At 48.9% G+C, this 13,725-nt stretch overlaps 1 protein-coding gene across 1 annotated transcript in view; it reads left to right on the top strand.

Moving 5' to 3' along the window:
• The window catches only part of CCDC30 (coiled-coil domain containing 30), a 36,522-nt gene that overhangs the window by 9,795 nt on the left and 13,002 nt on the right, over nt 1-13,725 (top strand). The window contains exons 5-12 of the mRNA XM_030963845.1: nt 1,473-1,626; nt 3,877-3,992; nt 5,994-6,086; nt 6,723-6,829; nt 7,589-7,766; nt 10,576-10,674; nt 11,274-11,411; nt 12,916-13,053. Of these exons, the coding sequence (XP_030819705.1) occupies nt 1,473-1,626; nt 3,877-3,992; nt 5,994-6,086; nt 6,723-6,829; nt 7,589-7,766; nt 10,576-10,674; nt 11,274-11,411; nt 12,916-13,053 (1,023 nt within the window). The remainder of the gene's footprint in view (nt 1-1,472; nt 1,627-3,876; nt 3,993-5,993; nt 6,087-6,722; nt 6,830-7,588; nt 7,767-10,575; nt 10,675-11,273; nt 11,412-12,915; nt 13,054-13,725) is intronic.

Raw genomic sequence — 13,725 nt, 5'->3', positions numbered from 1 at the left:
ACACTCCATTGTTCCCGGGAGCATCCCACTTGTTTTGCAGAACCATTAGTGTCACAGGTCAAGGTGTTAATTGCTCCTCTTGCTCTGTTTACTGGAATGTGTGGCCTTGCTTGTTCCCAGCTGGCCTGTTCCACTCTTGGAATCGAGGGCTGGACACGTTCCTGTCTGGTTCAGGGATGAATTCAGCTTTTAACCAGACTGCTCAAGCAGAATTGATTGTTTTATTGCATCCCCAGGAAAGCAGAAAGGCGGGATACAAACCTGCCTCTCTGTGTGGTCAGCCCTGAGATATCCATATGGAAATACCTTCTGGATTCATGGCATGTGCTGGCTCACCCACCCTCTGAAGTGCCAAATATCAATGGCAGCCAAGGTGCTGAGCCTTGGGACCCCTTCAGTGCAGATGCAGTGCAGCAGGAATGTGTAACTCCACAAAAAAGGGATGTGGAGATGTCCAGGGAAGCTCTTGGAGTTCAAGTCCCTGTGCCTGGGTCAGGGCAGTGTGAGAATGAGCACAGGCTGGGGGAGGAATTCATGGAGAGCAGCCCTGCAGGATGGATTTGGGAGTTCTTGCGGATTGAAAGCTGCACGTGAGCCGGGAGTGTGTGTTTGCACCCCAAAGCCAAACAGCACCATGACTCTGCTCCTCTCTGAAAAGGCTCCCCCAGCACTGCTGCTCCAGCTCTGGGATCCCCAGCACAGGAAGGAGGTGATGGAGCAAAGCCACGGAGATACTCTGAGCCCCTTGGGAGCCAAGCTAGCAGAGCTGGAGGTGTCCACCTGGAGAAGGCTCTGGAGAGACCTTACAGCCCCTTGCAGTGCCTGAAGGGGCTCCAGGAGAGCTGGGGAGGGACTGGGGACAAGGGATGGAGGGACAGGGCAAAGGGGAATGGGGGAGGAATTCTTGTCTGTGAGGGTGCCCAGAGCAGCTGTGGCTGCCTCTGGATCCCTGGCAGTGCCCAAGGCCAGGCTGGACAGGGCTGGGAGCAGCCTGGGACAGTGGGAGGTGTCCCTGCCATGGTGGAACAGGATGGGCTTTAAGGTCCCTTCCATTCCAAGCCCTTCTATGACCCCAGGATTGTGAGTCTCCCAGTGTTACTCTGCTCTCCCTCATTTCAGGCTTGTCCTTAAGCACATTGGGAAGGCTTTTACCAGGTTTAGAGTAAAAAACCCAGAGCCCAAACAGTGTCACAGCCCCATCCTCACACTGTGCCCAGCCTGGGTGGGAAATAATCCCTTCATGAGGGGAGCACCTCACATTTTGGGGCAGGGCTGCCTGGTGGGCATCTCCTGACGTTGGTTTGTCCCAGAACTGGCACTGGAGATGAGGAAATCCACATTTTGGAGATGAGGAAATCCACATTTTCCAATGGGACCGGTGTGGAGGTGGTGACAAACAGCTCTGCCTTGGTCACATCACCACCAAATGAGGGTTCTTCATTTCCATTGGCACATTAACCCTTGTGCTTCAGTTCTGCAGGGAAGAGCTGGAGGGGGAGCAAGCATCGCCTGCAGGAGATGTGGGAGATCTGGATGAGGCCCCACAGAGGCTGGTGGTGTCCCAGGAAGAGATCCAGAGGGTGGCAGAAGGGCTGGATGCACAAAGCAAAGAGCAGAGTGGAGCAGGTAAGTGCTGCTCTGGTGGCCACTCTGTCCTCTCTGCTTGGAATGTGGGAAATCAATGCCAGGAGTCAGCCTGCTCCCTAGGAGGTGGGAATACAGTCCTTAACAGTCACCATGATATTTTCTGAAAAATCCCTAGACCAGGATTTCTTCTCCTGGCAAGATGAGAAGCTTCAGCTTCTCCCTGTTTTGCTGCTTTGGAATGTGATTTGGAGAATTGTTTATCCAGCGTGTGAATTGTTTTTATTTAATGGCCAATCACAGCCAGCTGTGTCAGAGTCTCTGAGTCAGTCATGGGTTTTTATTTTTCATTCTTGTTGAGCCTTCTGATGTCTCCTTTCTCTTTCTTTAGTATAGTTTTAGCATAGTAATAATAGAATAGAATATGATATGATATAATGTAATATAATGTAATATAATGTAATATAATGTAATATAATGTAATATAATGTAATATAATGTAATGTAATATAATATAATATAATATAATATAATATAATATAATATAATATAATATAATATAATATAATATAATATAATATAATATAATATAATATAATATAATATAATATAATATAATATAATATAATATAATATAATTTCAGCCTTATAAGAACATGGAGTCAGATTTTCATCTCTCACCTCATCCTGGGGACCCAACGCCACAGTTAACAGTCACAAATCTATTAATTTTGACACTGGGCTTCTCTGATCTGTGATGCAGCTGCACAGTCTGGATGAATTTCCTATCCCTGGGAATTTCCTATCTCCTCTCCAGGGAGCGCTTTCTGCCCTGGGAGGGCATGGAGAGGGAGTGATGACTTGGCCTGGAAGCAGAGTAGCTGAATTACCATGAGCACAGGGTTAGTTAGCAGAGCTGGACCTCTTATCCCAAGGTTCTCCAGGTGCAGTTTGGGATGTTGCCTCCACAGGATCCTTAGCAAGTGCAGCAGTGGGGAAGTGACTGGGTACATTGTCCTGGCTGAGAATATTCCCTTTACCTCCTTCTTGAAATAACTGTTGACCAGCCCTGAAATGTTATTTATTAGTAGAATTTTTTTTATAATTTCTGACTGTAGAAATAAACAGTTTTCTGGAGGGACATGTGGTAAAGCTGCTCTTGGAGTGAAATGCCCATGGAAAATGTCCTTAGATGCTCTTTTGGGGGGTTCCTTGCATTGTCCTCAAATCTGTGATGCAGAATTTCATTGGAGAGCAGCAGCTGGGGTGAGGTGACTCCAGCCCCGTGTGCCTTTGCAGGGACCAACTACCTTGAGGAAGCTGGCACCATCTGGGGCAGGTTTAGAGCAGGATTGCAGGTCCTGGGGCTCCCCTTGGTGCTCACACACAGCACAAGGACCTGAGTGTTTCTCTCCAGCCCCAGAAGCTCCTCTCCAGCCCCATCAGTTCCTCTCCAGCCCTAGCAGCTCATTTCCAGTTCTAGAAGCTCCTCTCCAGCCCCAGCAGCTCATTTCCTGCTCCAGCAGCCCCTCTCCAGCCCCATCAGCCCCTCTCCAGCCCCAGCAGCTCATTTCCAGTTCTAGAAGCTCCTCTCCAGCCCTAGCAGCTCATTTCGTGCTCCAGCAGCCCCTCTCCAGCCCCTTCAGCCCCTCTCCAGCCCCTTCAGCCCCTCTCCAGCCCCACCAGCTCATTTCCAGCCCCACCAGCTCATTTCCAGCCCTGCCAGCCCCTCTCCAGCCCCTTCAGCCCCTCTCCAGCCCTATCAGTTCCTCTCCATCTCCAGTCCCACCATTCCCAGCCCTTCCCTGCCCGTGCTGGGTGGGATCAATGACAGTCCCCAGGGATGGGATCAGTGATGTGGCAGCTCCAGCGCTGACTCTGGAGCAGGGCAGGCTCCAGCCTGGGGCTCCCATGGATTGTAGCAGGGAAGTCTGTGCTTGGTGAGGTGCTGGATGAACGCAAGGCTTTCCAAAATGTGAGTAAGGGTTTCATGCTTGGTTTGTCTCTGGGGTATTCCCAGTGGATGTAGGCTGTATTCCCATGTATTCCCAGTGGATACAGGATGTATTCCCATGTGCTCCCAGTGGATGTGGGATGTATTCCCAGTGGATGTGGGATGTGCTGCTGGTGGATGCAGGATGTATTCCCATGTATTCCCAGTGGATGTGGGACATGTCCATACTGCCTCCCGCCTTTCCCACGTGTGGGATCAGCCTGGAATCCACGCTTGGAGTGTGGGGCAGGCAGGGCCAAGCCAGTGCCCAGCTCATTCCGTGGTGCTGCTGTCTCCAGACAGGGCTGAGCTCCAGAGGGCCATGGAGCACAACAGCCGGCTGGACAAGGAGATCCTGGCACTGCGGGCGCGCGTCCAGACCCTCGACCTGGAGAGGAAAGCATTCCTGGAGCTGGTGAGCATCCACCAAGCCAAGCCAACAATCCTGGGCTGGCTCCTGGAAGTCATCCCTGCTCCCAAACCTGCCCTGCCTTCCCCTTTCCCCTCCCTGTTCTGTGCCCAGTCTTTCAGAGCTGCAGTTTGGCTGTGGCAGGGTTCACAGAGCAGTGAAATTCGGGAATTAGGCAGAATGCTGCTCTGGGAGCTTCCTTCAGTGCAGGAGGAGTCTGAGGGACTGAGTGGTGGCTTGGAGACTTTGGGACACATTTTCCTGTGCCCATGGAGAGGGATCAGCTCCCTGCTGATCAGGGTTAACCCAACTCAAGTGTGTAAATAGAGTAAGGAACACATGAGCCTTTCCCTGGGCTGGATTAAAGAGTTCACTTTACCCAAGTTTAGCCTAAAACCCCCAGCAGCTGGTTAGAAATCCATTAGAAATTTATGCTAATTTTTGATTCCTCTCAGCCCCTTTGGTTTTTAACTCAGCCACATTGATTGATTTGTTTATTTTCTCTGGGTTCTCTTAATGGAATGGCTTTTTACATTACAATTAGTTAAATGCTTGGTGTTATACAGCCAGGATTCTCTAAATGCCACCTAGAATTAAGGAGCAATTAAGGAACTATCAACCAGATAATTCCTTAATGAGGTTGCCAACAGGGAAGGGATAGAGGAGTCTGTTTCCTATTAAAATGTGTAATTTGGCACAAAATCTACTGCTGTTCTTATCTCCTGATTTCCTTATATCAGCCTTTGAGAGCCTCTGCCATCCCAGCACTGAGAGCTCTTGGCTCTCTTGCAGTTCTCTTATGTCAAATGAGTATTGCTAAATTAACATAAGTATCTCTGAGAAGATACTTTTCAAATAATGTTTATCAGATCATATCTTGAATGGGATTTATTCCCATTTGAGATGTTCAGAATTTTAGAGTATTTTTTATAGCACAGATTTTTTTTATAGTTTTGTTCTTTGCATTTAAAAAAGTTGCTGCTTTTTCCATGTCTGTCTCCTCAAGCCTTGTATTTACAGCACAGTCTCTTTCTGGAGCTGCAAAAAACCATAACTTAGTTCAAATCCCTCTGTTAAGTTATTTTTTTATTCCAAATAATGTTTTCCTTGTTGTAGGACATTGCTCCTTTCAGTCATTCTGGATACACAAGTGTATGTATAGCTCATAAAAGAGTAGAAATAAAATATTTTTTAAAAAATTATATATTATATATATTTATATATAGATATAATATATAAATATAAATTTATAGATTTTATTTATTTATATACTTTATATATTCTATAGATAAAAATTTATATATTATATATTTATATATTTATATATAAAATTATATAAAATTATATATATTATATAATATAAAAATATATATGTCTATATAGACAAAAAACATACAGATACATATTATTTTTTGATCATATCATATACATAATATATTTTGATCACTGAACAAGAAAAAAATGTAGCCAGATTGAGATCAGTTCCAGCCACATGTTAAGCTAAAAGCAAATTCCCTTTATTCCTTAGGATTCTGTTGGCACAGAAGTTGGGAACCCCCTAATTTTTAATTTACAGAAGTAGAAAATGTGCTTTATTGCCAATTACAGCAGCTTGTGTCCTGAAAGGTGTTTTCTTGCCTGTGGGTTATGAAGGGTAGGGCAGGAACAGGCTGGGCAGTTGGCCTGGGGTGAGCTGTGACTGTGAACAGCTGCTGCTGGTAATGGAATTCCAGTGATCCCATGGATGGAAGACACTGGAAAGTGTCCTCAGAAAGAGCAGTTGGAATCGGACAGGTCAGGAAGTGAAACAAATTCAGGAAATTCATCCTTGAATGGATTGGAGCAGCAGCATTCCCACTTCCGCTGCTCCTTATCTGAGGCCGCTCAGCAGCTGGAGCATCCACAGGATCTCAACCAATCCCTCAGGGTAGGGAACAGTAATCCATGAATAACAAACATGAGAATGGAATGTTCAGCAGAGCTCAGGGCAGGTGTTGTGTGTTGCAGGTGGAGCAGCTCAAGGAGGAGATCTGTGAGTACCAGCGGAGCGAGAGGCCAGAGCCACCAGCACCAGAGGGACTTGGAGTGGCCTCACTGCAGGTGCTCCCTCTTTGTCATTCCAGAAAGACATGGTCCCCTAGCTGTCTGTAGGAACCTGGATGTTCTGGGGGGCTCCTAGGGCCGAGAGATGGAGCTGGTGTGGCTCGTGTGTTTTATTTCTGTGGCCTTGGAGTCACACTGTGCTCACGTGGGAAAGATGTGGAGCTCTTGGAGCTGGATGAGGAGACCAAGGAGATGCTCTGAGGAGATGCTCTGGAGCCAGGCTGGGAAAGCTGGGGGTTTCACCTGGAGAAGGCTGCAGGGAGAGCTCAGAGCCCCTTGCAGGGCCTAAAGGGGCTCCAGGAGAGCTGGAGAGGGACTGGGGACAAGGGATGGAGGGACAGGACACAGGGAATGGCTCCCACTGCCTCGAGGGCAGGGTCAGAGGGGATATGGGGAAGGAATTCCTGGCTCTGGGGGTGGTGAGGCCCCGGCACAGTTTCCCCAGAGCAGCTGTGGCTGCCCCATCCCTGGAAATCTCCAAGGCCACGTTGGATGGGGCTTGGAGCAGCCTGAGATAGAGGAAGGTGTCCCTGCCCATGGAACAGGATGGGCTTTAAGGTCCCTCCAACCCAATCCATGCTGGGATGCTGGGATCTCAATCCTAGTTCTGTGCTGATGTTGATTTTCTCTCAGGCACAGGGCACACAGGAGGAAGCAGGAGCTGATGGAGACCCTGGTGCCAGCAGAGCTGCCCCATATCAGGAACATGGAGATCAGGGTGTGGAAACTCTGCACAAAAGGTGAGAGGTGTAGAAATCCTTCACCCCTTGTACTTCCACTGGTTCCTGGTGCTGTGTCTCTGGTGCTCTCTGTTGCAGGATTATTTGATTATTGAATTGTTTAAAATACTCTTTAGGGCTTTGTTCTTCTGCTCCCAAATGGGGAAAATTGGAGGAGATGCAGTTGTGAGGAATCACTTCTTCCAGTTTAATGCTGATACTTCCTCCAGTTTGTTGCTTTCCTAAAAGAAGAGAGTTGGGCTTTGGGGGCTCTCCACAGACAAAAAACCCGTTGTTTAAAAATCATGTTGTTTAAAACCTTTGTTTTTAAACCTGTTTTGGCGCTGGGAAGTTTTCTTTGGATTTGGTTGCTCTCCAGGAGTGCACCAAAACACCTGCCTTTCAACCAGAAATATGGAAACAGGGATTTCTAAGGGAATTCAAAGCTTTGTTCTCCCAGTGCCTGCTCAGGAGGTGCTGCACCTCATCTGGCAGGTTTAGGGAGGAAAGGGGAGCTGATCCTCTTCAAAAAGCCCTCTGACCCTTTTCCCTTGAGCTTCCCAAGCCTGTTCTCCACCTCAAGCAGCTGAATTTGCCTGACCTGTTTCCTGCCCATCATCCCTTGTGTAGATCCCATCACCCCTAATTCCCATCTAAATAAGGCCATGCTGGATGTGAGACTGCAAGCCAGCAGGAGAGCGTGAGAAAAACCTTGGCTTTTCCTCACTGGAGCAGTTGGGATGCAGTTGCAGCCTTGGTGATGCTGGGTTTTGCTTGCAGGTGCAGGGAAGCCATGGAGAGCACGGAGGGCAGGAATTCCCAGCTCCTTCACAAGCTGCAAAAACTGGAGCAGGAACAAGAGGGTTTGGTTGAGCACAATGAGAAGCTGGAATCAGTCCTGGGAGAGACACAGATCCAAAGCAAGCAGGAAAGCAAAGTGGAGGGACTGCACCAGAAGGTGAGTGAGGAATGGGAGAGACAAGGTTTGGGTTTCTTTCATTCCATCTACTTTTCTCTCTGATTGGAAAAATAGAATGATGTTTGAGCTGGCCCTGCACTCTGCTGTGTTTGGTTTGACAGGAAAACCAGCCAGAATTTCTACTCTATCCTGGGGTTTCTTCTTCATGCTTCTTCTTCCTCCTTCTCCATGGGTTTGGGTGGCATTTTGTAATTGGGCAGAAAAGTCTGCATTGCAGCTCTTTGGGATCAGTTATTGGGTTAAAAGGGAAAATAATCCAGGTGTCAGCTCTTAATTGATAAAAGATAAAATGATAAAATTGTCAGCTCTTAATTAATAAAAGCCCTTGTACCAAGAGATTGTTGGCCATTTTGTGCCTTCTAATGGAAAGCTGCCCAACTCACAGCAGTGAGACTGTTTTACTGATAAGAAATAATAAACACCTGAGTCCAAACATAAAACTACTGTCTCAAGTGCCTTCAATCCAGACCCAAAGAAACTGATACTTCCCCAGCCTCATTCTCCCAGTTTAGGTTTTGGGATTTTTAGTGTGTTGTGGATGGCAGCAAGATGGAGGGCACAGGGTGTTGTCCTGGGTTTCTTCTTCATGGGTTTGGGTGGCATTTTGTAATTGGGCAGTAAAGTCTGCATTGGGGCTCTCTGGGATCAGTTATTGGGTTAAAAGGGGAAATAATCCAGGTGTCAGCTCTTAATTGGACAGTTCAGTCTGAAAAGCCCTTGTACCAAGAGACTGTTGGCCATTTTGTGCCTTCTAATGAAAAGCTGCAGAACTCACAGCAGTGAGACTGTTTTACTGATAAGAAATAATAAACACCTGAGTGTGAACATGAACTACTGTCTCAGTGCCTTCAATCCAGACCCAGAGAAACCCACAACTGGTACCACCACAACAAAGATGCATTTTGAGGGATGCAAGGCCAGGGAGCAGAGGCAGGATGGATGAGGAGGTGGGGTTTAACCCTGGATAGATCAGTCTGCTGTGTCCTGCATTCCCAGGGGGCTTAAAGATCCCTGCAGATGAGGAGGGAGGGGGCTGGAGCCTGGGCAGGGCAGAGCTGCTGGGTGTTTTCCAGTCCTGCCCTACCTGGCAAGGACTTGGGAGGGGTTTTGGTCCTGGCACAGCTGCAGAAGCCTTGGCTGGTCAGGCTGTGACTCAGGATCAGGACAGTGGGATACAGAGTGAGGATTGTGTTGCTGCTGGCATGGGATTTGGGAGCACAAATGAAGTGCTTAAAAGTTAATGGCTTGGATGGAGGCTAAAGAAATGCATTGCTGGATATCAACTCTGACCAAAGGCTGACTGGGGGTGAGGAGGGGAGGTGTGTTTTGCATTTGAGATCCCTTTTGGAGCTCCAGAGTCTTGTTGAACCCCAGATTATCATCCAGTCATGCAGAAGGAGAGGGGTTTGTTGTCCTTTAGCTCTTCTGTGAGAGGTCTGGGTGTTTCACCACACTTTTAATACCTCTTCATACATTGGTGAGCTCCTATCTTTGATTTAAAAAGCAGTGTTGCAGCAGCTTTCCTGTGTGTTGGAGACCATTCCCTCCTAGGAGCTCCAGCAGACCCAGTTGGTGCCAGGAACTCACCAGGGAGAGCAAAGCTCAGGGGCTTTGAGAGCTGCTGTGGGAATGGACTGGGATTGGCAGGGACTTGGTGCTTCTTTGGCTTTGGGATTGCAGATGAGGAAGAATTTCTTATCTGTGAGGGTGGGGAGGCCCTGGACAGGTTGTCCAGAGAATCTGTGGCTGCCCCACCCCTGAAAGTGTCCAAGGCCAGGCTGAACTTGGAGCAACCTGGGATAGAGGAAGGTGTCCCTGCCCATGGAACAGGATGAGCTTTAAGGGCCCTTCCAACCCAACCCATCCTGGGATTGATTCTGGGATCTCCAGAACCAGTCTGGGCTTCTGTGGAGCTGGATTTCATCTCCCTCCAGTGTCCCAGCTCATCTCAGCAGAGCCAAGCTCAGGCAGTTAGACAGTCCAGCCAGGGGTTCAGAAATAAGCCCAGACTGGATCTCAAGCCTAAGGGAAGGGAATCTGGCAGAGGAGCAGGGGGGCTGCCAGTGCCGGGAATTGAGTTTTGGAAAGGGGTCTGTGGGATCCCATGGGGAAGAGAAGCTGAGCTGCTCCTCTGGGATGATCTTATCTGGGCTGCTCAGAGTCCTTTGAGCCCTTTATAACTTCAGGACCAACAATTTCCCCCCAAGAGCCCTTGGGGGGTGATCCAAAGGCAGAGTGGGACCATGGCCAAACTCCACCTGCCCAGAGGTGCCAGGAGGAGCAGAAATCAGAGATCAGTGGTTACAGAGTCAGTGGGTACACAGATCAGTGGTTACACAGATCAGTGCTTTGCTTTCCCAATCCCAAGTCCTTGGAGCCCTTCAGGAGTGACTCCTGAACTTCCCATGAGCAGTGAAGGGACCAGGGTGAGTCCTGATGGACCAGGCTGAACATCTGCACTCGGAGCACAGGGAGCAAGGATGACCCAGCACCTAAACTGGGGTGTCTTAGTGCTGGGGGAGCTTTGAGTTTTCACCATGTGCCTGGGTTGTTCCACTTCTTGTGTGGAGCAGAATTCCATCTTTTTCTGGCTTGAGACCAGATGGCTCCTTCCTCCTTGGAAGCAGCAGGGTGAGGGATGAGCTGGAGCTGGCCATGCACATCCCCTCCCGTTCCTTCCAACATGGGCCTTATCCCATAACAGCAGCATCAGGAGCGCTTCAGGAGTAGTTGTGCATTTCATTTTGAGTTCTGGTTTGGTTTTAACTTGGGATTTGTCCATGTTCAGATCACCAGTTTGGAAACAGAGTTGTTTGAGGTGCAGAAGAACAAAAGTGAGATGGATGGGAACGAGCAGGTGACGTCTGGAGCTCAGGAGATGCAGGAGGTGAGAGCTTTTCCTTGGGAAATGAACTGTTCTGTTTAGAAATGTTTCTTAAATGAGCATCTGAAGTGTCTCTTTCCTGGGGATGCTCTTTGTCACCCTCTCCTAAGGATTTGTAGCTCCTCATGGATCACTGGAGGAAAGCAGCCAATGTGATCTCCTTGTGAAACTCTCCCCTTAGGAAGTTCTCGTGCCTTCAGCTCTGCCAGCTGAGGAGTTTGTTGTCTCCCCATGAGTGTGAAGTTTTCACCTGGGTGAAGGTGCTCAATTCTTGTTCAGGGTTTAGTGAAACCAGGGGATGTGTGGGTACATTTAAAGCTCATTCCCATCACCTTCTGGGTTAACTTTCCTGTCCATTTGTTCCTTGCCAGCCCAACAATTGCATCTGCCTGGTGTGTCAGCCAGACAGAGATGGGAGAGGAGCTTCCTAAAGTGTTTTGGGTCAGTGGAGGCTCTGTGAGCCCTGGATAAGAGGTGTAGGAATTCCACTTGAAACATTTGAGAACCATTCTTCTCCTCTCCTCATTTCCTAGAAGACACATATCCTCCAATCTGCTTCTCTCTGATATTGTGGGAGTGACTCTGAACTTTTCTTGTTCCAGATGTTGGAAAGCTGTCAGGAAACACTAGACAAGTTGGGAAGTCAGCTGGGAGAGAGGAGAGAAAGGAGAAAGCAGCTGGCATCTGAGCTGGAGCTGCTGAGGGAAGATTTGAAGGCTGAGAAGGGTCTGGGCAGCCAGGTATGTGCAGCCCCTGTGGTGGGGCTCCCTGCAGGAGCCAGCTGCCTTTGGGTGCTCCATGAAACATCCCCAGCTGCTCCCCGAACTCACTGCCTGGTGTCTCTTGATGCATTTCCCCAGCCCAGCCACTTTCAGTCCAGCTGCTCTCATGGCATCATCTCTAACTCCAGAACTTACCTTCCTTTCAGTGAATCTGATACCAAATCAGGAATTCCAGCTTTGTAGCCAAACCCTGATTGTCTGGAGAGCAGAGTGGGGGTTTTTAGACTTAGGCATTAATTTCATGAATTGAAAAATGAACATCCTGCTGGGATCCCAGCACTGCTGGGATTTCCCCAAGGGCCTTGGCACATTTGGCTTGAGCCAATTTAGGTGCTAAATCAACTCCTGGAGGTTTCCCTGCTGGGATTGTTGCTGGAACTCTTGTATTCCAGCTGGGCCACAGAGCAGAGACAGTGAGTGGTGCCAGCAAAATTGCCCAAGGGCTGCCAGGACAAGCACTGAAAATTGGGGTAAAAATTCAGGAGCTTGACAGATCTGTGGCCTGGACAAAGGGACCTGGCAATGGGAGACTGGCCATGGGGGGCACAGCCATGACAAATCCCATTTTTTATCACTCTGAGAGGCTTTAGATCAGTTTGGGAGTCCTGTCACTTCTTGAATCCAAGTGCAAATCCATGGAAGTGCTGAGCTGTTGGCAGAACTGCACAGACTCAGGCTCTGCTGGAGGAACAGTGGCATCTAGAGGCCAGGGCTTGGTCCTGCTGCAGCAAATCCACACTGAAACTCGGGACCAAAGCTTGCGATGAAAACAGCCTGGCTGGGAGGATGAGGCTGGGTCAGTCTGTCAGTGCACACATGGAAAGGAATTGTCTGAGGTGGGCAATGGTGGGCAAAATGGGAAGAGTCCTTTTGGAACCCTTGCCTCCCAGTAGCTCAGCCTGCTTGTGATCCAGGGATCTTTGAATCCAAATCATCCGTCCCTGAAGGAATTCAGCCACCCACTGGCCAGGGGGTGAAGGAGGGACTGTTTTCCCATCAAAGGGATCAGGAGGAGGTGGAATCCAGAGCCCTGTGTTAGACTGGAACAGCCTTTAGCATAGAGACCTTTGGATGCATTTGGTGAATTCCTGGCCCCCCACATGGGCTCATTCCCTTTGGATGGAGCTGCTGTTCTGCAATGAATCATTTCCCAACGGTGCTGGAAACAAGATTTGCATGAAATCATTGGGTTCTTTCACCTGGAAATCTCTCCTTGTTTTTAAGACTGGCCATGGGGGGCACAGCCATGACAAATCCCATTTTTTATCACTCTGAGAGGCCTTAGATCAGTTTGGGAGTCCTGTCACTTCCTTGAATCCAAGTGCAAATCCATGGAAGTGCTGAGCTGTTGGCAGACCTCCACAGACTCGGGCATTGTTTTGACAATTAAGAGGAGAAATCTTTTCCTGATCTTGTCCTTTGGGGTGTGTTCCATGCACTGACTCTGGTGTTACCTCTGCAGGGTTTGCCTGACTCCCACTCAGAGCTCACAGGCCACATAAACACCTCCCCAAGCCTCCAGAGAGCATCAGCCAGCAGGGATCTCGTGGAGGTATCCCATGAGAAGCCACACAAAGACAGTGCTTTGCTAAGTCCAGAGGTGAGACATGGAAAGAATCCCCAGCTCTTGTGGTACGTGATGCAGGCAGGAGCTGCTGGGGTGTGTTGCTCAAATGTGAGCAAATTTGTCCTGGTGTAGATAAGATGCCTTGGAATTGAAATATCAGGAAATACCTGGGATTGAAAGCTCAGGAGGAGCTGTTGATTAAAAAGCTTTAGCAATCAAAGTTGGTGTTTAGTGAGGATGATGGTGTTTGTGTCTGATCTTCAAGCTCTTCCCATTCTATCCCCTGCCATGGGCAGGGACAGCTTCCACTATCCCAGCTTGCTCCAAGCCCTGTCCAGCCTGGCCTTGAACACTGCCAGGGGTGGGGGAGCCCCAGCTTTGATCTTGGATGGAGAAAATGGAGCTGGAGTTTGGGTGGAGATCAGTCAGGGACACCTGAGCCCCTGTTCCAGGGGATTTGGGTCCATCACAGGTGAGCAGCAGATCTGACACTGAGCAGACTCCAGTTGTGATTCAGCTCTGAGTTCTTCTGTCCTGATCCATTCCTCCTTTCCTGCCCCTTTCATTTTCTTGACATCTTCTCCTCCAGTCTCCTGTTAGGGTGTGCTGTTACCTGGTGTTGCAGGGTTAGGTGAGGATGATGGTGTTTGTGTCTGAAGGATTTGGGTCCATCACAGGTGAGCAGCAGATCTGACACTGGGCAGG

This window comes from Camarhynchus parvulus, chromosome 21, assembly GCF_901933205.1.
Source record: "Camarhynchus parvulus chromosome 21, STF_HiC, whole genome shotgun sequence".
NCBI classification, from domain to species: domain Eukaryota; kingdom Metazoa; phylum Chordata; class Aves; order Passeriformes; family Thraupidae; genus Camarhynchus; species Camarhynchus parvulus.
Note: the sequence above shows the minus strand (reverse complement) of the source record. Positions and strands in the feature narration are given on the sequence as shown.